Source organism: Loxodonta africana, chromosome 9, assembly GCF_030014295.1.
Source record: "Loxodonta africana isolate mLoxAfr1 chromosome 9, mLoxAfr1.hap2, whole genome shotgun sequence".
NCBI lineage: Eukaryota > Metazoa > Chordata > Mammalia > Proboscidea > Elephantidae > Loxodonta > Loxodonta africana.
The window spans coordinates 53,017,964-53,045,702 of NC_087350.1; the positions used below are offsets into that span (position 1 = coordinate 53,017,964).

The 27,739-nt window shown below is 38.6% G+C and overlaps 1 protein-coding gene and 1 pseudogene across 1 annotated transcript; one reads left to right on the forward strand and one right to left on the reverse strand.

Annotated features, from left to right (window-relative positions):
* Nucleotides 1-7,105: 7,105 nt before the first annotated feature.
* Nucleotides 7,106-8,464, reverse strand: LOC100671077 (olfactory receptor 1L4-like; annotated as a pseudogene).
* Nucleotides 8,465-17,714: 9,250 nt separating this feature from the next.
* Nucleotides 17,715-18,668, forward strand: LOC100664638 (olfactory receptor 1N2). The gene has a single exon (XM_010588003.3). It carries the CDS (start codon nt 17,715-17,717, stop codon nt 18,666-18,668), a length of 954 nt encoding a protein of 317 aa, XP_010586305.1.
* The last annotated feature ends 9,071 nt before the right edge of the window (nt 18,669-27,739 follow it).

Sequence of the window (27,739 nt, forward strand, 5' to 3'; positions counted from 1 at the left end):
TTCAATTGAACTGGAAGCTAAGAATGCCACCTGGCCCCTTTGGGGTCCTTGTGCCTCTGGATCAATGGGCAAAGAAGGGAGTTACCATACTGGCTGGTGTGATTAATCCTTATTACCAAGAGGAAATCCAGTTGATATTACATAATGGAGGTAAAGATGAGTATGTCTGGAATGCAGGAGATCCCTTAGGGCATCTCTTAGTACTACCATGCCCTGTGATTAAAGTCAATGAAAAACTGCAGCAACTCAATTCTAACATGAGTACTAAAGACCTATACCCTTCAGGAATGAAGTTTTGGGTCACCTCAATAGGTAAAGAACCACCACCAACTGAGGTGCTTGCTGAGGGCAAAGGGAATACGGAATGGATGGTGGAAGAAGGTAGTTCTGAATACCAGTTATGGCCATGTGACCAGTTGCAGAAATGAGGACTGTAATTGTTATGAGTATTTCTGCATCAAATATTTTTGTTTTCTTCACTTATAAAATATAAGATGTAAATGGGGCTAGTGCATTTTTGGTTGTATGCTTGTTGGTTGTATAATGTTAGGTGCAAGTACGACTTCATAATTGTCTTTATTCCGAGATTATGTACGGTTTAAGGAAATGTATACCTGTGCCAAGTTGACAAGGGTTGGTCTGTGATGGTTAAGATTGTGTGCCAACTTGGCTGGGCCATGATTCTCAGTGTTTACATGTGATCACTCCCATGATGGGGATCTGCTGAGTAGCCAATCAGTTGAAAGGGATTTTCCTTGGGGGCGTGTCCTGCATCCAAATATAAGCAGATATTCTAGTTTTTTGCTCGCTCGGACCATGCAGCTGCATCCTGTTCGCCTGACCTCCAGTTCTTAGGACTTGAGCTATCAGCTTATCTGCCCATCTCAAGATTAATCGATCTTCACAGCCTGTGAGCAGAGCCCTGCTCTCCTACCTGCCAATCTTGGGTTTGCCAGCACCTGTGGTTATGTAAATTGGGAGAAACCTCTGTCCTAATCCACAGACTTGGGATGTTCCAGCCTCTATCATCGGGTTAGCTGTTTTTTTGATACAAATCTCTCTATATATTTATTTATACACTTTACTGGTTTTGCTTTTCTAGAGAACCCAGCCTAAGACAGTTACTTACCAATCGTTCCTTTTGGAAAGTCTTTTTACCTCTTTTATTTTTCTGATGAAAAAAATGTCATGGGCAACACATGACTAAATGTGTTTGAAAAGTGCTTTTTAAGTGAACAGATAGTTACTAAATACTGTTTATATAAATGACACATAATATAAACAATTTAATACTTTGAAAACAATAGTGCTCAAAATTAATACATAGTAGCTGGTTTTTAGCTGGTTCACTTGGTTAAGGTGAGATTACAAATGAGCTCTTGAGAAAGTGAAGAAGGGTACATGAAAATGTGTGTGTGTGTGTGTATGTGTGTGAAATAGATATGATGATCTGTGAATAGAGAACAAAGCTTAAACTGGAGAATGGAATGGCAAAAAGGTGCAGAGCCGGAGGTGTTAAATTTTCCTGGGTGGAGAGAGGATGGAGCAGAAACCTCCAGTGAGTTTCTTACTTTGTATTCCAGGGCAGGTAACCTACAGTAGGTCTGATAGTTGTCATCCTGGTTGAATATTTTAGTGACAAGGGGCTCACTCAATACCTTCTAATTTCTACCCAAGAAATCACAAGAAATGTATACTTTTTTGGTATTAAAGCCAAAAATCAAGAATTCTAAACCTAGCAGTTCATAGCAAGTGAATGCAATTTTGCTTTTCTTTTATGTGTGGAATGACTGATTTTTTTTAAGCATTCAATAAGCATCTCCTGAGTGCCAGCCATCATTCCAGGTACAGGGGAAACAGAGGCAATCAGGTACTAAATCACCTTTCAGTTGTTTGAAGGGAGCGATCCTGTGCCCCTGAACTTTTTTTTGTGTGAAATACCTCCCACCTCCTCAGCCCTTCCCCAGGCCTGGCTTCAAGTCCTCTCCCACCTCCAGTCACACTCTTCCTCTATTTCTGGCATAGCTAACACTCCCTGTGTAGCAGAAACTATGTCCATTGAGAATGTAAAATCTTGGGGAACAGCCAAAATCCATAGAATTCTGGATTGTTAGAAAGGGAAGGGATCTTAGAAAGCATCTAGTTCAGAGATTTCCAAGCTGCGATCCAAGGAGCCCCAGGATTTCCTGGAAAATCTTAGGGAGACCATAGGTGAGGTATAGTGTAAAATGGTGCTATTTAGGAGTCCTTGGACCTTTCTCTTTTCACAGAGAAATTCTGCTTTCATGTGTCTTACAGATAACAAAAACAGAGGATAATTTTAAAGACAATATTCCAGTGCTAAAGAAAAGTTTCAAATCCTGGATTCTAATCTACATAATCAATTTGCAGAGGGCCAACTGAGGCCTAAAGAAGGAAGTTGGTCATTTAATATCACATTGTGAGTTGACAACAGAACTGGTATGACAACCCAGGTCTCAGGAATTTTCTTCTCCCTGTGACTTCTCATGGTCAGACTCACCCACAGCCTAGGTCCCATTCTGCTGTGAAGTTGGGATGAGGCTGTTAAGGTGGACTGTCTTTAGCAGGGCTGCTTTGGGGACACCCTAAAGTCAGGCTGGGCTGATGGAAGCTGAACTTTTACCCATCAACATCAGAGTAGCTCAACTGTTCCTCCAAAAGAGTCATTTTCTTTGCATAGAGTCTCACCTCTTAATAGCAAATCCTATTGTGAATGGAGAAGGAAAACAGAGGAGTGTGGAGGAGTTAGAGGCACTCAAACAATGAAATAAAAGAGTTAGGGTGGCAAGGTCAGATGATGTGGTTTGTAGTCTCAACTATGACACTAACTTGCTGTATACTATTGGGAAATTCACTTTCCTCCTCATAAAAAAAAATTTAGAGAGGATGATTTCCAAGTTTTTGACACTCCAAGTTAGAAACACTTCAGTTTGGGTATGTTTGAGGATACCAGCTACTAACTAGGCAAAGAATGGTGACACCCAGGGTGGTCGTTGTAGGATCCAAGTACCTTCCCCTTAGTCTTGTTGGCCCTGATGTCTAGAGCAGGAATGGAAGTCTTGGGGCACAGAAAGAATGTTCATATTAGGCCATGAAAAGGAAAGGGCCTCAGGTTCTGGTGGGAGGTGTCAGGACCTGCAACGCTGGGTGCGTGGTACTTGTGTGATTGTTGCTTCGGCCTAGAGGTGGGGTTGTCAGTTCTCGAGGTGACCACTTTTCTTCCTGCTCTAGAGAGGTGACCCCTCCATGTAGCTCCTGACACTGGAATCATGAGTCTTTCTTCCATCCTCAACTATCCACAACCTGACCCCTTCAGGTTCCATTAGTTAATAAGGAATAAGGTGGGAACTTGGTAGCACCTAACTGTTCTGATCACTCCTCAAGGAGGTATGTGACCCCCCTAGGAACCAACCCCAAGGAGCTTATTAAACACTGTAGCTGGGAGGGGAGTAGAGAGTAGATACCATGGCAACACAGCATACCAGAGCATCATTTTCCACATGCAGAAAAGTGAAACAGCATCCATGTCTCATACCATACACAAAAACAAATTCAAAATGGATTAAGGACCTAAATGTGCAAACTAAAACTATAAAATTCTTAGAAGAAAAAGCAGGGGCAACACTGTCAGGTGTAGCTTTCAACAATGGATTGTCAATATGATATAGAAAAAAAAAAGCACAAACAGCAAAAGCGAAATAAATAAATGGAACCTCATAAAAATTGAAAACTTCTGTTCATCAAGACTTTACAAAAAAAAAAAAAAAAAGGAAAAGACAAGCTACAGAGTAGGAGCGTATCTTTTGAAACTGTATATCTGACAAGGATTTAATAAATAAAATATAAAACTTCAACAATTTAGTAACAAAAAGACAAATAACCCAATCATAAAATGGGCAAAGAACTTGAATAGACATTTTACCAAAGAGGACATTCAAATGGCCACAAAACACATGAAAAGATACTCAATGTCATTAGTTATCCCACCCATTAGTTATCAGAGAGATGGGAAATCAAAGCCACAATGAGACACTTTTTCACTTCCACTAAAAAACTAGGATGGCTAAAATTAAAAACAAAAACAAACAAATAAAAAAGCAGAAAATAACAATGTTTGGTGAGAATGTGGAGAAATTGGAACCCTTATCCATTTCTGGTGGGAATGCAAAACAGTGTGGTGGTGCCTCAAAAAACTAAAAATAGAACTACCATGTGTCAGTGCAATTCCACTCCTAGGTATATGCTCAAAAGACTTGAAAGCAGAAACTCAAAAAGAGATTGTACACCAATGTTCATTGCAGCACTATTCACAGTAGCCAAAAGGTGGAAAAAAACTTGAATATCCATCAACAGAAAAATGTATAAACAAAATGTAGTACATGTATACAGTGGAACACTACTCAGCCAGTAGGAGAAGTGAAGGCTTGGTACATGCTACAGTATGGCTAGAGCTTGAAGATATTTTGCTGAGCGAAATAAGTCAATCACAAAATGACAAATATTGTTCGACCTCACTTATATAAAAAGACAAGAAAAAGCAAACACATAGGGACCAAAGTTTATTAGTGGTTACGAGGGGTAGAATGGAGGAGGTTAAAGGGGGTTAAAGGTGACTGAAAAATCACATTGAAGAAGGGTAGTGTTGCCGATTATTGTAATTGCTGTCAATAAATTGTACCTGTAAAAAATTGAATTGGCAAAAGTAGTGTGATATTTATAACAAGGACAAAAAAAAAAAAGTAGCAGCTGAGGCTGCTTATGTATAACCAAACGTTTCATGAGATTTTGTTCCTTGATTTGGAGGTTAGGGTCATGGTTTCATGCTGCATCCCAGTTAGTTGGCCTAATAACATGTTCATTGCTTCTATTTTACCTCCTACTTTGCTGCATAATGCCTGGGGTCTTAAAAGCTTGTAAAAGGCCATCCAAGGCACAGCAATTGTTCTCTATTCACCTGGAGCAATAGAGGAAGAAGGAGAGTCAGGGATAGGAGGAGGATACGGAATGTATGCCTGATTGCCTCCATGAACAGTTGGGATCTATTTACAGCAGTTTATCAATTTTTCTTGGTGTGGGACTTTGTACTCGAAAGAGATTATTGGATGCTTAGACCCTTCCTCTGATTAGATTCACCTTCAGAAAAGATTTACTTTTTTATTACCAATGCTTAATAGCAACTTCCCAGTTTAACCTCTGGGATTTCTTGTCTGGATATCAAAACTCTTATTGAAGTCCCCAGATAGTTCTTTTCCATTGTAGCTCACTCGTACGGATGGGTGACCAAATATCTTGTGGAAATTGATCTCATATTCTGATAGACACATGACATTCTAGCTCTGACTGAGAAGTGTAAGATTAAACTGAGGCCAAAATGGGAACTCTTTCACTGCAGTGTGCTATATCATGGTCACTTGTTATCTAGAACTCCCTTTAGTTTGTGCTTTTGGGAATATCCACGAGATCTTGAATTCTTAGACCCTGGAGAATGACATCATGCTTAGGTCAGTGAAAAAGAGGGAGAATGTTAATAAGATGGATTGACATAGTGGGTGCAACAATGGAGTCACATATAGCTACAATTGTGAGGATGGCCAGGACTAGGCAGTGTGTTGTTCTGTTATACATAGGGTCACTATGAGTCAGAACCGACTTGATGACAAGAACAAAAACAACAACAGTGCTTTATTGAGACAAAGAACTCTGGGCTGACAGCAGAAGTGAGCTACAGGATGGCAGAACTTAAAAGAACTTTGGTCCCGGGTTTCTTGGAACCAAAAGACTTAATTAGCTTTATAAGTTACTAGAAGCTGTGATTAACAAATTTATTTAATAAATGCCTAGCCTGGATATTCCTCACATTGTTTACTGTATTTGATTAAGCACGAGAAAGCTACGGTACCTAAATAGAAAAAGTGGAAAGGGTACAAATATTCAAAGCCAGTACTCTGAAAACTAAATCATTGGTTGGAGATAATGTTGAAAGCCATGTGTGCCTTTACAATATGCATGCTGCTGCAAAATAGATTTGTTTCTTGGCTTGTTGATAACTGGAGGAGACAATGACAACAAAGGCAGGGACCCTGATGTTGGATCTTAGGTGTCCCTGTATTCCATTAGACCACCATACACTTTTTGATATATATTTAAGCCAAAAGACTTAAATTCAACTTCAGGTCCTGCCACTAACAAGATTGCAACCCAGAAAAGTTGGTTGTTGTGAGAACCTGATGAAATAACCGAGAAAAAATGAATTCAAAAAGAGTATAAAAGTTACAGTCTATTGATATTGACATGATCCTTCAAGGAGTAATGGGCTCCCTTGTAGATGTGTGGGGTCATGAGATTTGTTGTAAACAGTAAGTTGTGGGCACAAGTGGTGTGGGGTACTCTGAGCCAGAATATTTAGTTGTGAGTGTAAAATCTTCAAGAGTCTTCCTCAGCTTCTGACAGAATTATGGCTTATATTTAAATGATGGCTGATCCATCAGTTTGGGTCCCTGAATGTCTAAAATGAGCAGTACCCTTACATTTTTCTTAGATGGACATGCATTGAGAAGTAACCTTTGGTTTTAAGATCCTAAGGTTTTGAGGTTGTTTGTTTCCACAGCAAAACCTAGCTCATCCTGACCTATACATTGCTCTTTCCAGGATATAAAGGGCAGGTCGGTGAGTGCACTGGCCATATTGAGAAAGGAAGAACTAAGGGACAGGGCAAAGAAGACAGGTACTGAGAATGTCCACTGTCATCACATTGTCGTGGGGAAGTGGCAAGGTGGGCAAGTCTGCTTTGTAGATGCTTTAATCTTGTCAGCCTTATTCTCCCTGTTAACAAATTGTTTAGAAGGTTCCAGCCTCACAGAGCTTTTCAAAGCTCCTCAAATATATTTGAACATTAATTGCCTTTACCTGTGTAAGTGGTTTCCAATCTTACAAGTGTTCTGCCCATTGCTTCATTCCTTGTACCTTCATGTCTCAAAACTTAGTCTATATTTCAGGATGATCTTAGGTATCTTGCTCCAAGAAGATTTTCCCAGTTCTCTACCAAACCCAAGCAATTTATTCTTCTTTTGGGCTAATAAAACAAACAAGGCATTATAATTTCTTTAGTACTGGCCATAGTCAGTTTTATAGAAGAGTTATTTGAGGGATAGCCTTATTTTACTATATGGTGTCAATCGATTATTTTCCTGAAATCTGAATTCCTAGCAATGTGGAGCCAGGGCGTGAACATATATTTGGTCATGGACATAGATAAAAACCAAGTGTTTTAACTCCAGCCAATGTTCTTACTGCTATCCAAATCCACTTCTCATGACATTTTTGGATGCCATGCTGAAAATAGGCAAGAGGGAAGGATAATCTGTTAGGTCATCTCCTAATTTTGACATTCCATCCTTTTGTTTTTCTATGAGTGAATTCTGTTCCTTAACTTCCCCTAACCTCTCTTCATATCCTTGCTCCTCAGGCTGGAAATGAAATGTTTCAACCTGGGTGTCACCACTGTGTACATAACTGTGGCTACTCAGCCCATCACTGCTGAGTACAAGGATGGGGGCCTAAAATAAACATAGATGTTACTCCCATAGAACAAGGCTACTATGGTGAGATGGGAGCCACAGGTAGAGAAGACCTTCTACTTCCTGGCTGTGGAGGGGATTCTGAGCACAGTAATGATTATCTGCATGTAGGAGAAGAGGTTGCACAGGAAAGGGGTCAAAATGACAGCCAGGGTCTCAGTCATGACCACAGTCTGGCTGGAGAAGTGTGCTAAAGCAGCACAGCTTTAGTACAGGCTGGATATCACAAAAAAAAGTGCTGAATAATGTGGGAGGCACAGAAAGATAGGTGGGACAGAAGCAGTACACAGAACAAGGAGTGCAGGTGGGATATGGTGCAAGATCCCAGTAACACGAGAACACAACGCTGTGGGTTCATGACCACATCATAATGGAAGGGGTTGCAGATGGCCACCAGTCGATCTAAGGCCATAGATGCCAGCAGGTAGCTGTGAGTATTCACAAAGGATATGAAGAAATACATCTGGACCAGGCAGACCATGTAGGAGATAATCTTTGTCTCTGATAGTAAGTTCACCAGCATCTTGGGCACGATGACTGTTATGAAGCAGATATCGATGAAGGATAAGTTGCCGAGGAAAAAGTACATAGGGGTATGGAGCCTGGCGTCAGAATGTATGCCTAGAATGATGAGCACATTCCCCACCATGGTGGCCAGGTACATGGTGAGGAAGATGGCAAAGAGAGACTTCTGCAGCTGAGGGTTGGAGGACAGGCCCAGAAGGATGAAGCCTGAAGTGCTGCTGCTGTAGTTCTTTATCTCCATGTGTCTGAACTACATGGCTTGCATTTAGAGGAACAGTGGGAGGGATGCAAAAGATAAGCTGATCAATACAGCTTCTTTCCTAACTTCCAAAGTATGAAAAAAAAAGCCCACTTCTATTAAAAAGCTTACTTCAAGCAACTACAGAAAAACAAATAGGAAATCTAATTCACCAAAGAGAGTGTTAAAAAAAAATTATAAATTCCTTCTTAAATTAGAAACTAAAGGTATTCATAGGAACTTCTATGTGCCCTAATTTGTCTGCGTTCTTCTCAATTCTCTTTCTAAAGATTTTTTTTTGAGATTGTGTTTTGACCAACTCTTTAGCCTCTTTTATTGTCCCTTAGGAAGAGGATGCTGGGTTGTACTTTGAATCAGGATGTTTTTATTCCATGTTTCCAAGAATCATCCTCTGCTCATAGCTGGGGGAGTGTAGAGTGGAGACGGGACAAAAATGAGCATCAGAACTAATGAATATTCTTTGGTACCTGGGAGAGATTACCCAATAACCAAGGTAAGCACGTGCTTAGGGCATCAACAAAGCAGGGGCACTAGTTGTTCAGTGCAGACATCCATAGATGCCAAGCAGACAGGACACGAGGAAAAGTGAGTGCCACAGTGGAAGGGAACAGCATGATACTGAATGAAATTAATGTCATCTTTTAAATTGCGTGTAATTTTTGTATACGATAATTATATTTTCCTTTTCATTTTGGACTGATCAGATATATCCTCACATTCAGCTCCCTCTCCTTGACCACATAAGAATGCACCAGTGGCACTATAATCGTGTAACTCATGACATATCTGGTGCCCCAAAAAGTGTCTTCAGATGACCAAACACTTGTATTTGTATCATGCTCTTTGCAATTGCTCTTGCTGCTGTTGGGTATCAGCAGTAGTCCAATGAACTGTGAAGATGCAGCGCCAAAGGACGGAAAGTGGACTGTGCAAGTCTTTTAAGTGTTATTCCAGGACGAAAAAACATTGGCGGAGATCCTCAAAGCACCTGCCAACAAACACTGTACCACAAATGAATGAAATTATTTCTGACTGCTCTGTACCTACCATTTCTTTTGACTATCTCAAACTTGAATAACAAAATTACATGTTACAAATATTTTTTTTTAACTTACTAATTAACAGATGGATTGACACAGTGCCTGCAACAATGGGCCCAAACATAACAGCAATCAGGAGGATGGCACAGACTGGGCAGTGTTTTGTTGGATTGTACATAAGGGTCTCTATGAGTCAGACCTGACTCGAAGGCACCTAACAACAATTAGCAGAAATACAGACCCTGTTTTGTGGAATAATTTTTCATGTTATTGTTTGAATTCAAATGTAAATTTTATTTTATAAATTTTTCTTATTTTATAAATATTACTTATTTTATGTTATTCAAATATATTTGCTATGGTAGAACCAAATTTAAAAAGTGACATAATTTTACATCCAGGTATAAATGATATGGCCACAACTAAGTGGAAAACAAACACTCACAAAAAGCTTGAAGAAGACAAAAAGGATTTGGGAATCCTTAAAGACAGTTCCAAAATAAACTTCCTTTTTAAAATATAATGAATCAGATGTGTCTTCTTCCTCTGAATGCTTGAGTTTAATGGGTCCAAATCCTTGTAGTAGTACCACTAGTTCTGAAATTACTAATAAACCAAAAAAAAAACAAACAAACAAAAAAAACAGACCTGTTGCCATCAAGTCGATTCCGACTCATAGCAACCCTATAAGACACAGTAGAACTGCCCCATAGTTTCCAAGGAGTGCATGGTGGATTTGAACTGCCCACGTTTTGTTACCAATTGTAGCATTTAAACACTGGGTCACCAGGGTTTCCAAAATTACTAATATCAATATGAATATAAGAGAATATGTTCCAAATTCTGTAACTATCCTTGCTGTAGTAAAAAAAAAAAAAAAAAAACTAATAATGAAGGTAGAAAGTGAAACTATTTTATAATCTGAAATTGTCACAACTGCATGCCCCATAAGTAGCAGAAATACAGATACTGCTTTGTGGAATAATTTTTCTTGTAATGATGTAAATTATTGGATGAAAAGAGATCCAAGTACTTGTCAAAACCACAGTGGACCATTTGAAAACTCATGTAAAAATTTCTCAGATGGTAAACAAACAAAGTTCTGTAGCCAGAATATATTTCTAGGGTGCAAAGCTAAAGGTGAAAATTGTAAGGGGGAGTGGCTACTGTATTCTCCATCCGTTAGCTCTGTATATTGCTTTGTTTGCAAACTATTTGGTCTAAAGTCATTTAGTCTTCAGTTGCTGCATTTAGCAGTTGGGGCAACTTGAATGTGATTGATAAACATGAAAACAGTTCAATTCACAGAGATTGTAAGTTGTCATACTTAAACCAAATCATGTAGCTCATGAACTGGAAACACAAATTAATGAAGAACGTCAGTATTGGAAAGCCGTTTTGCAATGTGTTTTTGCTGTCATCGTAACAATTACCGAACATGGACTATCTTTTTGAAGAAGAAATTAAGTGTTTCGGTCCCCCAAAATGGAAATTTTTTTTATTTGCTTGAACTTGATGCTCAGTTTGAACCATTTTTAGCAGGTCATGTCTCAAAATGTGATAACACAAGAAAGGGCAGGCCATCGTATATGTCTAAACAACTCATGTGGAGAAAATCTAAATATACAAAAAGAGATGAATTATTAAACAATTTATACTGCATTTTTATAACTAAATATTATGAGGTCTTTAAAAAAATAAGATGACTAATGTTAGCCAGCATTTAGTGAGCACTCAATATATGCCATACACTGAGCTAAGGCCTTGGCATGTCTTTTATCAAATTCTCTCCAGATCCTGAGAGATAGGCATTATTATTATTCCCATTTTACAAATGGAAAAGCAAAAAAATATTAGAGCTTAGCCATGTTAAGTAACTTACCAGATCCCTCCATATAAATTTTAGCAGTATGACAGCCAATCAGGAGCTATTCATTGTTAAGCTGTGCTTTCATGTTACTCTATCGTCTGATAGTGTGTTAAGTGACAGAGCAAATGGCGGAGAAATGTATATAACATCATCTCATTTTTGTAAAGAAAAACATATATACTTTACACGCTGTGTTTGTGTTTTGCATGTGTGTTTGTGTGTTGCATGTGTGTTTGTGTGTGTGGTTGCTTTCAGAAGTGAGAGTGAAGAGTAACTTCCATATTTAACTTTAAATTGTTTGCATTTAAAAAATAATGGACATGTATTCCTTTGTATTAAATTTATAATTAAAATGGTGAAAGTTCCCTGTAATTCCACTTTCCAGGGAACTAGAATTGCGTTCATGTTGTAAAGCTTTTTTTTTTCTTTTCTGTACAGAGATCTATATATACAGTGAAACCTGTGAGAGCTGGAACTTGATAGGACTGCCTTGTTTTTCCAGGTCTCGAAAGTTTTTTGCTTTTGACAGGGTGCAGTCTTACCATTTTTTCTATCACTCATTTTAGAGGAGTTCTCCTTCTCTGACAGGTTGTTGCCTTATGCATAGGTTCCAGCTTTCACAGGTTTTACAGTACTATATACAGGAATGGACTCATACTATCCATAATGCTTTTTTCCCCACTGACAGTGTTGTTGTTAGTTGCTGTTGAGTCAGTTCCAACTCATGGTGACCCAATGTGTGCAGAGTAAAACTGCTTCACAGGGTTTTCAAGGCTGTCATCTTTTGGAAGCAGATCACCAGACCTATCTTCCGAGGAGCTTCTGGTTGAGTTCGAACTAGTAGTCAAGCGCTTAACCCTTTGCACCACCCAGGGACTCCAAACACAGTGTTACAATGGAAATTTTTGTATACAATTTTTGCACTTACAGGAGAATTTCTCTTGTATAGAATAGATTCCAAAATATGGAATGCTTTGTTGGGGTTTATGAGAATTTAAAATTTTAATTTGTATTGCCAATCTGAGACAACTACTCTTCAACCCACTTCTGGGAATGTGTTCACTTGACCCTCTGAATTCTGTTCCCATTTCCTTCATTGTGTTTTTTAGCCTCACTCCTGGGACATTGTTTACCCTGTTGGAAAAGGGCTACGTGACCCTTTTTGGGCTGAACCTTGAATTCCTCAGATCCATGTGAGGTTTCTCCAGGTCAGTTGTTTAGCCTCTTCCTATTTAGCTGGACCCGATAACATTGTGTATTTCCTCATGCCTTGGGCAAGTCATTTCACCTCAGTTTACTGATCTATAAGATGGAGGTGTTATTTTCTGCCCTGCCTGCCCACTCAGTTGTTTGGAGACTTAAATGAAACTTCAGTGTTTGGTGAAGCCCTCTACAGGTAATTAGTGTTATTGCCCACACAATAAGCTAGGGACATGACATTTCGATGATAAGGCTTGTCATCTGTTTGTTTTTGGAAAGGACCAGGAGGAACTGGGAGCCTTTCCAAGCCTTTTAAATCACGCTATTAAACCCCATGATATTTATAAGAGATATTTACTTCCTTCCTTAACAGACTGGAAACATAGACAATTACTATACTCTGCAATTTTCTCCATTGGGATTTTCCACTTTGTGGACATTTTTCATCTCAACTTGATTTTCTTTTTCCCACCACTTGTGCAGGGTCTCTCTCACACTAACAGTTCCCATGAGATCAGGGAGCACAAACTTGGAGCACAAAATGCACTTCTTAAATTGGATAAAAATATATGACAGTTAATATGCTGATGGGAAGTTATCCATCATCCATGTACCTACTGTTCTGCATGAGCAAGGGCTGTCAGTGAAGTGACTAAATTGGGAAAAGTTCAGGGAACATTTGTTGCACAGAGCCTCTGCTAAGCATTTATCTCATTTAATCCTCACAACACTATTTAATCCTCATTACACTATGATGTAAGTAGCATTATTATTCCCCTTTTATAGATAAGAAAAGTGAAGTCCAAAGAGTAACACAGTTTGTAAATGGTGGATCTAAGACTCAAGCTCAGGTACATCTGGCTCCAAACTGAATGTTTTAAATTACTGTATCATATCTCTTCCAAAATTATACACATGTGGTAGAGAACTAAGCTGGTATGTTCTCTGCAAGCAAAATTCCTCATACTGCTAAGTGCTTGGAACCTCCATGCTATCCACTACTTCTATTGCCTCCCTTGGTTCCACACGTTGAGATCCTTTTGATTTCCTTTCTTCTTACTCTTATTTCTGCTTCCTTCAGGTATTGCCTACCGGTTCCCCCATCCCACTCTACATGAGATCTGTGGTAGATCAAATCAAATGGAATGCCACGCTTCCTTCAGGAAGCCTCGGGTCAGATAGAGAAGGTATTTCTGAATGGAAAGAACAAACATGGAAAATTTACACAGCCAGATATCAAGACTTATTATAACACTATAGAAATTAAGGAGTCCCAGTGTCACAGTGGTTAAGAGATCAGCTGCTAATCAAAAAGTCAGCAGTTTTAATCCACCAACCACTGCTTGAAACCCTATGGGGCAGTTCTGCTCTGTCCTATATGGTCGCTATGAGTCAGAATCAACTCGACGGCAACAAGTTTTGAGTTTTATAAAAATTAAAACAGTGTGTATTGTGGCAAGGATAGACAAACTGACCAGTGGAACAGAAGAGAGAGTCTAGAAATAAACTCACAAATAAATAATCACCTGAATTATCATAAATGTGATGCTTTAGCATTTTTTTTTTTTTTTACTATGTGAAACTTAAGAATTTCCATTTATCAAAGGGCACCAATAAGAGAGTGACCCTCAGAGAGGAAGAAGATATTTGTCAAGCATAAACTAAAATCAAGCCCATTGCCATGGAGTCGATTCCAACTCGTAGCGACCCTATAGGAAGAGTAGAACTGCCCCATAGGATTTCCAAGGAGCTGCTGGTGGACTCAAACTGTCAAGCTTTTGGTTAGGAGCCAAACGCTTAAGAACTGTGCCATACTTCTCACAAAATACATGCAAAATATATAAAGAACTCTTTTGAATAATAAAAAAAAAAGATGAAAACCCAGTAGAAAATGTTAAAAAGACTTTAAAAGATGTGTCACAGAAGGTAATATCATATATTTCAATAAATTATGAACAGGTTTTCAACTTCATTAGTCATCAGAGAAATTTAATTTTAAGCTGCAATGTGTTAGTGCTATACACCTACCAGAATAGCTGAAATGAAATGAGACTATACCAAGTGTTGATGGGATAAGAACAACCAGAATTCTCATATATAACTCTTGAAAGAATAAATCAGTGCACTTTACAAAACTAAAGCTAAACATAGGCAAAACCTAAAACCCAAAAGTTCCACTTCTAGTCATATATTCAAACAAAATGGTTACATGTATTTTCCAAAAGGCATGTGGTAGAATGTTTATATTACAACTATTTGTAAAAGCCCAAACTGGGAATCATCTAAATGCCCATCACAGTAGAATAGATGAGTTGTGGTCTGCTTATCAGTGGATTATGATCATCAGCGAGAATGGATAAAACACACATCCACCCTAACTTCCTCTCTTAGGATTGGGAGTATTTATTGCAGTTATCTGATGGCTGTCTCACCATTGTGCTGGATATGCGCATGTTGAGTGAGAGCTGGACAACTTGCCCCTTAAGTTTACAGGTATTCAGACTGAGAGGAACAATGCATGAGGAGCTGCACTTGAGGAAACTCATTTTCACTCAGACTTGATTTAGATGAAAAGAACTTTGACCTGATACTGCAATGGGATAAGATCCTGAGGGTCTTGGAAAGGGGTGAGTGTATTTTGAATGCAGGAGAAATGTAAATAATTTAAAAAAACACTCACGGCGACCATTTAAGACAGATTGGAAGTGTCCCAAGGAGAGCCTCGTGGATTCAAACTGCCAACCTTTTGGTTAGCAGCCAAGCTCTTAACCATTCCGCCACCAGGGCTCCGTGAAAAATTAAAGGTGGCCAAAAATTCTTTGCTACTCATTCTATTGAGAAAACCCCTTGCTATTTAGTCAATCCTGACTCCTAGTGACCACATAGGACAGAGCAGAACTGCCCCATTTGGTTTCCAAGGAGCTCCTGGTGGATTTGAACTGCTCACCCTTTGGTTAGTAGCCAAAGCTCTTAACCACTGTTCCACCAGGGCTCCTCCATAAGTACTAGCTAGTTTTTCAGTATTAATAAAAACAGGAGCTGTAAATAATTCTTATAGCAGCTGGTATGTAGCAGCATTATGGCTGGTATGCTTTATATAAAAAAAAAAAAAAATGCCATAGCCTGCCTTATTACATTGAGAGAGTTTTGGACTTGTTTGGGTGGTAGCTTCATATTAGATTTACTCTGTTTAGTGAAATGGCCAACAGAAATGCTCATGTTATAACATAAGTCCCCCAAATCTTCTCAATCCTAGGGCAGGGATCAGGCACCGAATTGCCTGGCACACGGAAAGGATTTTCCAGGAGGCCTATATGTCCGGCTGAAGTGCACTTCATCCAGCAAGAGGCTTCAGGATCCCACTCCTGAGATCCGCATTTAGGAAGTTAACCCCCGGGAAAAAGATCCCTTCTGTTCCCCCAGGACCCAGCCAGAGTTGGCTGGAGAATAGGCTGAACAATGACACTGAGGTTGGCTCTAAGGAATACTTTGAGGGATGGTTTCCAAGAGCCTTTATAACCCTAAGAAATATTCCTGCCTTCTCAGACCCGGGGAAAATGTAAAACAGTCATACACCCCAGTTGTCCCTAATCAACTTAGGACTCAATAAACCCCAACTTTACTGTTTCTGAGTCAGAAATTTCCCAGAGAGTTTCTCATTGCGGATTTTCCATCCAGAGGTGACAACTGAAGAACTTGAAGATGCCAGAAACTGACCCATACCCTGACAGGTGAGGATCTGGAAAGTGTAGAACATGCACATACACGAACACTTGCATGAACACACTCATCCCTCCATTTCCAGCCCAGTAGCCAGGCAAAGTGCTGTGGTAGATGAGCTGAGTCTCTGGCTAAGATCAGAGCCTCTTCCATGAACCAAAGAGTAACGGAGAACTAAAATATCCACAAAAGCTTCTAAGGTCACGGTTTCTACAAAGCCAATGTGAGTTGACCTCTTACACCAGGTTGCTCTAAATCCTAGGGAACCCAAAAAGAAGAGAAGATATTTTCAAGTCCAAAGAAGCAGAGCCTGATTTTTTTCACCTTCCTTAGAAGCAAATTTCAGAGAGATATAGTACAACGTAGAGGTGAAAGCACAGGATTTGGAGCCTGACAGATCTACATTTTGAATCTTTTACTAGGTATGTGATCTTAGGTACATTAGATATCCCTGAGACTCAGATACATCATTTGCACAATTGTGGAGTATAACACTTGTCTGGCACTTAGCAAGCCTTTGTAGATAAGTGCTAATCATGATGACTTCCAAGAGGTTAGGGAAACTAAACGATCAGTTCCCAGAACAGAGAGGTACAGAGGTGCAAAAGGGAGGACAGGGATAATGGAAAGTGATGGAGGGGAGAGGGTGACCCCTTATGCTGTTTGTAGAGAGGAAGTCCTAACAGTGAATGAGGAGAATAGGATACCACAGACACACACTGTGTTCAGCCCATGTATCTTATGCTCTCAGCTAGAGAAGAGCACAGGGACTGGAGCTTCATGGGGAAGATGAAGTTCTTGGAATTGTGGAGGCAAGTAGAGAGAAGGCTATCTTATCCTTCAAAGTCATCCTCAGTGCCCCATACAGAAGGTTGTAGTGTGTGTGTGCGTGCGTGCATGCATGTACATTGTTGGGGAAGGGAGAAAACAAGTGAATGAGATCATGTAACTCATTTCCAGTTGACAGCATAAATGACTTTTCCTATCTTGCCATCAGGACCCCTAGTGGTGTAGTGGTTAAGAGCTACAGCTGCCAACCAAAAGTCAGTAGTTCAAATCCACCAGGTGCTCCTTGGAAACTGTATGGGACAGTTCTACTCTGTCCTATAGGGTTGCTGTGAGTTGGAACTGACTCAATGGCAACAGGTTTTTTTTTTTTGTCTTGCCATCTAGGCCATGCCCAATTCTTACCATCTCCAAATAGCCCACACTGACTTCTCTGGTCAAACTAATATCTTTTGTTTGGACCCTACTATAGCATAGAATTCACTATTTATATTTGAATGGATATTATCTTGACTGTTATCTAAAAGCCTCATGAGGTTTTTCTTGTATTGCCAATGATATCCACAGATTCTCATTGACAAGGGCTATTGATTCTCCTTTTTAACACACCACAGTTCTGCTAACTCAGATAGTAGTAGATACGTATCTGTGAATTAATAATTAAATACCGATACATGTCAGAGTTTTATCTACACAGATAACAAGGACTACGAGGGATGGGGAAACCAGGCAGAGAGAACCAAACCACTGTTTCAGACTTCCTCCTTCTAGGACTCTCTGAGCAGCTGGAGCAGCAGCTTCTCCTATTTGGCATCTTCCTGGGCATGTACCTGGTCACTGTGGTGGGGAACCTGCTCATCATCCTGGCCATCAGCTCTGACCCACACCTTCACATTCCTATGTACTTCTTTCTGGCCAACCTATCATTAACTGATGCCTGTTTCAGTTCTACTTCAATCCCCAAAATGCTGGCGAACATTTATAGTCAAAGCCAGACCATTTCCTATTCTGGGTGCCTTACACAGCTGTATTTCCTTATCACATTTGGTAGCCTTGACAATTGCCTCCTGGCTGTGATGGCATATGACCGCTATGTGGCTATCTGCCAGCCACTCCATTACAGCACAGCTATGAATCCCAAACTCTGTGCACTAATGCTGGGCATGTGCTGGCTGCTAACCAACTGCCCTGCCCTGACGCACACACTGCTGTTGACTCGTCTGGCTTTCTGTGCCCAGAAAGCTATTCCCCACTTCTACTGTGATCCCAGTGCCCTACTGAAACTTGCCTGCTCAAATACCCACATTAATGAGCTGATGATCATCACTATGGGCCTGATGTTTCTCACTGCTCCCCTCCTGCTGATTGTCCTCTCCTATGTCCGTATTTCCTGGGCTGTGTGTAGCATCTCATCTCCTGGGGGGCGGTGGAAGGCCTTCTCCACCTGTGGCTCTCATCTCACAGTGGTCCTGCTCTTCTATGGGTCTCTTATGGGTGTGTATTTACTTCCTCCATCAACTCACTCTACTGAGAGGGCCAGTAGGGCTGCCATTCTCTATATGGTGATTATTCCCATGCTAAACCCATTCATCTATAGCTTAAGGAACAAAGACATGAAGGAGGCTTTGCGTAAACTTTTTGGCAGTGGGAAAACATCTCTCTTACCATGACAGTGATACCTGATTCTGGCATGTGGACCAACCCCAGCCCTCCCATCTCTAATGATTCCACCAATTTCAGATTGATTTTAAGGGAAGGTTACCAAGTAACTTTCCTGTTATACTTAGGGGTGTAACAAAAAGGGTATTTCCACGTATTTCTTAGGCTGTGGAATAAGATGTTTCTGCCTTAATCGCTGTTCTGATCCCACTGAGGCACCCATTACTAAGAGCAGAACACCGTTTCCTCTCCTCTTCTCTAAAATCAGGACATTAGCCACATGAGCTAAGGCATATGATGTATGGCTCTGGAGTAAAGGAATTCTGTCCTTTGGGGAGCATAGGATGAGATGAAGGGATAAGAATGTAGGCATTTATTGACCAACTACAATGTTTCTCGTTGCTCCTCACACTGGTTCTTTGAGGAAGAATTGTGAAAACTATGACAAAGGATATTGAATAACTAACAACTTGCCAAAGGTAAGTTTAATTTTGAAGCTCATTCACTTTCTGTTATGTTATATTGTGAAGATCATGACAGGGAGGTTTTAGAAGCATAAAGAAGGCCAATATTGGTGTGGTTATGACAGGCTATGGAGAATTTTAAAATATATTTTATTGTATTTCCTTAATATTTCATTTCTTCAGCTATTTAAAAGCCCCTCTTTATGTGTGTCAAGTATTTGTTGTATACCTACTGTGTGTTAATCTTGAACTGAGTGCACAAGTGATTCTCTAGGTTCTGTCATAACATATTCCCTAAAAAACAAAGCAATAAATCAAGTGTGTTGGGAATTTTAGGATAATAATTTGATGAAAAGTAGTCTGGTGGAAATTGGTGTTCTAAGAAGTCACAGAGCTAAACAGTGGTTATTGTTTTGCAGTGGGATCATAGGTCATTATTTTCTTTTTATATCTATATTAAAAATGTTTATATTTTTAGCATAATAAAATTTAGGGGAGTAGAAAAAAAATGCTCCAATGATTAGCAAGGCACCCCTGAGATATAAAGAGGCACTTAAACAGAGCTCTCTAAAGTATCCATACCAAGTTCGATTTTAACCAAATTTAAAATAGGAGGGGGCTTTTCTCTGACAGCTATACACACAGCTTAGGAATCAAGAGAATGTAGTAGAATTAATTCTGATCTGACAGGTAGTGAGGTTACAACATCTGAGGAAGGAATCTAAAGGTTGATAAAACATGAAAATCAGAACACTGTGTTATACCGTACAATAAATTTCATTTTTAAAGAAAGAATATTGAGTACCTACATGCATTTCTCCTTGGCTATTCTTTCCCCCATCCCTCTATCCCTTCTCCTTGGACAGAAGACCTTAGAATAATGAGACAACTAGAGAAACTAGACTAGACCATCCTAGCCTTGAATTAGGTTACTTGTCCCTGACCACATTAATTTACTACTGCAGTTTCTACTACCAAAAAAAAGTTAGAAAAAGCAAGTTTTGTGTTGTGAGTAACCCTTTTCTGAACTAATTGATATGCCCAGCCCTCCCCTACAGTCACCCAGGATTCTGACACCATGTAGTTTACTGGCTATTTAAAGTCTGTTCTCTGTCTGTAAAAATACAGTATCATAATGATCTCAATCAAAACTGTCTTCCCTGGGGCACTCAGCTAAATATACTTATATCTTTCAGAAGAGATATGCTTAATTTGTAAATAAGGCTTATCCTTCCCTAGGACAATTTTCAAAGGGGAACTTTTTAAAGCAAAATTATTTCAAATATTTCTGCAGAGATTTCTGAGCCCAGAAAATTTTAGGTGTCAGGCATATGGCTGAATGGTTATTTGGTTATATTCCATCCATTTCTCCATTCTTCATTTTTGAAATCACTTTACCCTACACCAGACTCAGAAAATAAAGGGAATATTGTTTAGGCAGAGGGAATGAGTTGGGAAAGAATAGCATATATATTCTAAATAAATAACCCAGAAATAAAACGGTACTTTACTTTTTTCCCCCAGAAGTTATATGTACCTTTGCTTGACATTTTAAACATATCATCAAAGTTTAATATGTTTTAATAAGGAAAGGTATTTCCTTTGTAATGAAACTTTAGATACTTCATATGCTATCTAAGAAGCCACTATGTATTTGGAGGTACAGCTAATAAAATTCTGAGAACAGAAATAGTCCTTTACATAATACAGAACAACGAAGTCTTTTAGAAATAATACCATCCCACATTTATATTTTAAAATACTGTTAAATACTATAACTGGGTTTAAAAATAACAGTTAATGCTGTAGAGGGGCAAGTAAAACAGGTGCTCTTAAAGGCTGGTGGTACTCAGAACACAAATTAGCACTGCTTTCCAGGAAATAAAACCGCCAAAACTCATTGCCTTTGAGTTGATTCTGACTCATAGAAACCCGATAGAACAGAGTAGAACTGCCCCATAGGGATCCAAGGAGTGGCAGATGGATTCAAACTGCTGACTTTTTGATTAGGAGCTATAGCTCTTAACCACTGTGCCACCCAGGCCCCACATTTCCAGGAACTAGTTTGACAGCATTTATTATGTGCACTAAAAATATTTGTACATCATGACCTGCTCTTTCACTTCCAAGACTCAAAGAAAATAGTAAAAAAATTGTCAAGAATTTTTGTACAAAGATACTAATCACATAAGAAACAGAAACCATCCAGCTTTTAGTTAGCAGTACATAGTTAATTAAATTATGCTGCATTAATATGATACACTATTGTGTGAACTTGCTAATTCTTTCTTAGCATGTTTTTAGAGACCTGAAAATATAAACCCAGTATAAAATTAATAAGAAATAGTGACACAACAAACTAAAACTCAAAGGATGGAAAAAAATATATCAAGCAAACAACAAGCAAAAAAGAGCAGGAGTAGCAATATTAATTTCTGACAAAATAAACTTTAAAGTTAAATCCACCACAAAGGATAAAGAAGGACACTACATAATGATTAAAGGGACAATTGACCAGGAAGATAGAACCATATTCAATATTTATGCACCCAATGACGGGGCTGCAAGATACATAAAACAAACTTTAACAGAACTGAAAAGTGAGATAGACACCTCCACAATTATAGTAGGAGACTTCAACACACCACTTTCGGAGAAGGATAGGACTTCCAGTAAGAAGCTCAATAGAGACAGGGAAGACCTAATTGCTACAATCAGCCAACTTGACCTCCTTGACTTATATAGAACACTCCACCCAACAGCTGCAAAGCATACTTTTTTTCTAGTGCGCATGGAACATTCTCTAGAATAGATCACATATTAGGTCATAAAACAAACCTTTGCAGAATCCAAAACACTGAAATATTGCAAAGCATCTTCTCAGACCACAAGGCAGTAAAAGTGGAAATCCATAGCAGAAAAATCAGGGAAAAGAAATCAAATACTTGCAAACTGAACAATACCCTACTCAAAAAAGACTGGGTTATAGAAGACATTAAAGAGGGAATAAAGAAATTCATAGAATGCAACGAGAATGAAAACACTTCCTATCAAAACCTCTGGGACACAGCAAAAGCAGTGCTCAGAGGTCAATTTATATCGATAAATGCACACATACATAAAGAAGAAAGAGACAAAATCAGAGAACTGTCCCTACAACTTGAACAAATAGAAAGCAAGCAACAAAAGAATCCATCAGGCACCAGAAGAAAACAAATAATAAAAATTAGAGCTGAACTAAATGAATTAGAGAACAGAAAAACAATTGAAAGAATTAACAAAGCCAAAAGCTGGTTCTTTGAAAAAATTAACAAAATTGATAAACCATTGGCCAGACTGACTAAAGGTGAGACTGGAAGGAGGGAGTGGGCTGACTCATTAGGGGGAGAGTAAATGAGAGTATGTAGTAAGGTGTAGTAAGTTTATATGTGAGAGACTGACTTGATTTGTAAACTTTCACTTAAAGCACAATAAAAATTATTAAAAAAAGAAATAGTGACACATGACTAAGAAAAAAAAAACCTGAATAAATACACTAAAACATTAACAGTCACTATCCCAAGGTCATGGAATTATGTGTTTTCTTTTTCTCCATTCATTGTTCTTTTTCAACTTGTATTTATTTAATGAAATATTGCTTTATTACAAATTTAAAAATATTTTAATTTTTATGTTAAATTTTTATAGGCAATAACTACACTTTTGTTATCTGGAGATAAATTCAATATTTCTCTTCTTTAAGAGAAAAGTGAAATTATTTCTTTCTACTATGGAAAGACTGCTAGAAAAATTCCATGTTGTCAACAAAGAGTTGTTAGACGAGATTCTCATGTATTCCGCTACAAGGATGAGGCAGAGGCCCTCTCAGAGAACATTAACTACTTAAAAAAGAAAAATAACTCTTATTTCTGTATTAGAAATCAGTTGTGATGCTTTCATTTGGGACTGACGAAGTTTTCTATCTATTCACATGAGTTTCAGAGGTCCGGTATCGTAGGTATTCCAGGATCAAGACTACTTTTAGATTAATCAAATTTCTGTGTAAGGAAAAAGAAACCAACGTAAGTGTTTTTAGCAGAAATGGAGTAAATGTGTAAAATTCGATGCTTATAAAGTCGCTGGAAGTATTATAGAATTGTGGATCACAGGCTCTAGGCTGAGTTTCCAAGAATAATTCAGAGAATAATATAAATTGGACTCACCTGGGGTGCTATCTCTTGTCCAATCAGGAAGGAGGGAAATCAGAAGCCTGACATTAGATCGATTGTATTCAAGAAATAGCTGTGTAGTTGCAACCCAAGAATCAGAAAGTCAACATCAAAACTACCTCTTGCCTCTCAATAACCTGAAGATTGGACACAGAAATGCGGGGTCCACCTGCCACCCCCAGTGCAATTGACCATCAGTACCTATGGACCTGCCAATTGGACACAGAAATTCTGCTGCATAAAAAAGATCCATGAATATTTCTGAAGGTAGAAAAAACAAACAAAACAAAAGCCAGGTGCCCTCCAATTCATTTCAGCATTTCAAATTAGGCTCGTTTTCAGTACGCTTAGGGATCATCCCAGAGTGAAGGCAGAGGGTCTTAGTTTTTTCTGTGCGTACACTTTGTCTTCAGCATGTGTGTGGCTTTCTCAATTCCCCCACATACACGGTGCTCTTATAAGCATTAGTTTCTGGAAGAAACTCTCACTCACACTTTTCCTTCGTTAAGTAGATATTCTAATCATGTTATTTAGCTCCATATGACTAAGGAAGGTCACAGCTTTTCAGGCAATTCTTACCACTCCTTCTTAGCCTGGGTGAGCACCCCGATTCTGTCTTCAGGCAGCCCCCAGACAGATCGGAACACACACACACATAATTGTCTGGCAAAATCTGGTCTGTTTAATCCAAAACCAGAGGTCAGGCCTCTTCTCTGAGAGCACAGCCCTTGGACACTGCTGCCATCACTGCTGCAGCTGAGCTGGGAAGTGGGAAGGGTGCAGGCAGAAAAAAGTAAATGTTTTCCTGGCATTTAAATGTTGCCTTTTCATTCATTCAGCATTTGCTTTGTTGTTGCAACACTCCAATGGCTTTTCAGAGTTCTTACAGAGTTAAGTCTACCAATTTCTCATTTTCCTTGAGGACTGTGGAGATATAAAGTGATCTGTTTAACATTATTGAGTCTTTCTTATCAGCTAATATATAGTCCATTTTTTCTCATAACTCATTTAATTTTTAATTAAAAAATTAACATACATAACAAAAATTACCATTTTTAAGTATAGAATTTAGTGGCATTAATTACATTCACCATATTGTACAACAATTACCACTATCAGCTTCCCAGTTTCTCATCACCCCAAACAGAAACTTAGTATCCCTAAAGTGGTAACTCCCCATTCCCATTCATCTTTATAATTGTTTTATTTGGCTAAAGTAGAATCAATAGTCTCACAATTTTGAATGTAATGTTCTTCATATCATTAGATCAAACATATTAATTGTGTTATTAAACACGTTGCCATCGAGTGGATTCTGACTCACAGCGACCCTATAGAACAGAGCAGAACTGCCCCATGTGGTTTCCAAGGAGCACCCAGTGCATTCGAACTGCTGACCTTTTGGTTAGAAGCTGTAGCTCTTAACCACTATGCCACCAGGAATTATATTATTACATCTGCTAAATCATTATTAAAGCCCTGGTGGCACAGTGGTTAAGAGCTCAGCTGCTAACCAAAAGGTCGACAGTTGGAATCCACCAGCCGCTCCTTAGAACCCTATGGGGCAGCTCTACTGTGTCTTACAGGCTCGCTATGAGTTGGAATTGATTTGAGGGCAACAGTTTCTTTTTTTTTTTAATCACATTGATTTGCTGCCTAATTAAACCTCCGCATATTTGGAAATTAAAATCGAAGCTACTTACAAATTCTTGAGCTTTCCATATGGATATTCAATTGCTTCAAGAATTTCAATCAAAATCTTACCAGTATCTTTGTGAGTATATGTGACTGTGAATTGTCAAACTGATACAAAAATTCGTGCAGAAATACAAAAAGCCACAAACAGCCAAAATAACCTTGTAGGAAGAATAAATAGGATTTACACTGGTAAATACTGAGAGTTATCATAACTGTATTGTAACTACGGCAGTGTGGTGTTGTAATAAGAATAGATAAACCAATAACCACCTGGTATGTAAAAAAGGTTGTACCGTAATGCAGTGAGAAAAAGATGGCATTTTCCAATATGAGGCACTGGGGTAATTGAATATCCATTTGGAAGAAAGGTGAATTATAATTCATACCATAAACAAAAACCACTTCCAAAAGTATCAAATATATAAACATAAGATATTAAAAAAATCTTTTTGGAAATAACATAGGAGAATATATTTACATACATATTTGATCGGGTAAAAATAATCCAAAAATAACTGATATAGATGAAGAAATGAAAAATCAGGCTACATTAAATTTAAGAATTGCTATTCATCAAAATATATCATTTAGAGAGTGAAAAGGCAACTTGAAGAGTGGGAAAAGAGTCTATAGTATCATCTATCATTAACAAAGAAATAAAATACAAAAAATATAAATATATGATACATATCAATAAAATATCATGTATAACAATATGATAATGTATTTGTAATACATGCAATATAATAATATATCAATTTATGACATATAAATATTATATATATCCATAAGAAAAAAGAGCAAAAAACCAATAGAAAAATAAGCAAAAGAAATCAGTAGCTAATTCACAAAAAAAGATAACCAATAAACCCATTGCCCTCGAGTCGATTCCAACTCATAGCGACCCTATAGGACAGAGTAGAGCTGCCCCGTAGGGTTTCCAAGGAGCTGCTGGTGGATTTGAAATGCCAGCCTTTTGACTAGCAGCTGAGCTCTTAACCACTATGGCACCAATGCTCCAGAAAATAGACGTATTAAAAATGTTCCAATTCAGTTTATATCAAAAAGTACAAATATAAACCACAAGATGCTATTACACACTCACCAGCATGGCTAAAATTTAAGACCAGCAATCCAAGTCTTGCTGAGGATGTGGAGCAACTAAAACTCTCTCATGCTACAAATGACAGTGTATATTGGTATAAACCATTTGGAATGCTGTTGGATAGTACTTTTTAAAATATTTTCCAGGACTCAGCATTTCCATTCCTAGATTTATAGTCTAGAGAATTGCATATATATGCTTACCAAAACACATTTACAAGACTATTCGATTGCAGCCTTAGTAATAATAGTTCAAAACTGGAAACATATTAAAATTCTACCTCCATTATAATGGATTGAAATATTGTGTATATTTATTTAATGTCAGTTTGTCGTACTGTGGTGGCTTGTGTGTTGCTGTGATACTGGAAGCTTTACCACTGCTGCAGCAAATACCAGCAGGGTCACCCTTGGTAGATAGCTTTCAGCACAGCTTCCAGACTAAGACAGACGAGGAAGAAGGACCTGGCAATCTACTTTAAAAAATTAGCCAGTGAAAACCTTATGAGTATCACCAGAACATTATCTGATATAGTGCTGGGAGACGAACCCCTCAGGTTGGAAGGCACTCAAAATATGATTACGGGAGAGCTGCCTCCTCAAAGTAGAGTCGACTTTAACGATGTGAATGGAGTAAACCTTCATTTGCTGATGTGGCACGACTCAGAGTTAAAAGAAACAGCTGCAAATATCCATTAATAATAGAATGTGGAATATACAAACTCTGAATCTAGGAGAATTTGAAGTAGTCAAATATGAAGTGGAAGGCATAAAGAGCAATATCCTAGGCATTAGTGAGCTGAAATAGACAATATTTACCATTTTGAATCTGAAAATCGTGTGGTCTATTATGCCAGGAATGACAAATTGAAGAGGAATGGCATCACATTCATCATCAAGAAGAACGTTTCAAGATCTATCCTGAAGCACAACACTGCAGTGATAGATAATACCCATATGTCTACAAGGAAGATCAGTTAATACAACTATCATTCAAATTTATGCACAAACCAGTAATGCCAAAGATGAGGAAATTGAAGATTTTTACCAACTTCTGCAGTCTGAAATTGATCAAGCATGGAATCAACATGTGTTGATAATTACTGGTGATTGGACTGCAGAAGTTGGAAACATGAAAGAAGGATTAGTAATTGGAAAATATGGCCTTGGTGATAGATACTCTGCTGGAGATCACACAACAGAATTTTGCAAGAACAATAGCTTATTCATTGCAAATACCTTTTTCCAACAATGTAAATGGTGACTATACACGTGGGCCTTGTCAGAAGGAATGCATAGGATTCAAATGGACTACATCTGTGGAAACAGATAATGGAGAAGCTCAATATCATCAGTCAGAACAAGGCCACGGGCCAACTGCTGAACAACCAATCATTCCTATGCAAGATTGAGTTGAAGCTGGAGAAAATTAGAACAAGTCCATGAGAGCCAAAATTCCAACATGAGTATATCCCACCTGAATTTAGTGACTATCTCAAGAGTGGAAATCCTGGTGGTGTAGTGGTTAAGTGCTAAGACTGCTAATGAAAATGGTCAACAGTTCAAATCCACTAGACACTCCTTGTAAACTCTATGGGGCAGTTCTAC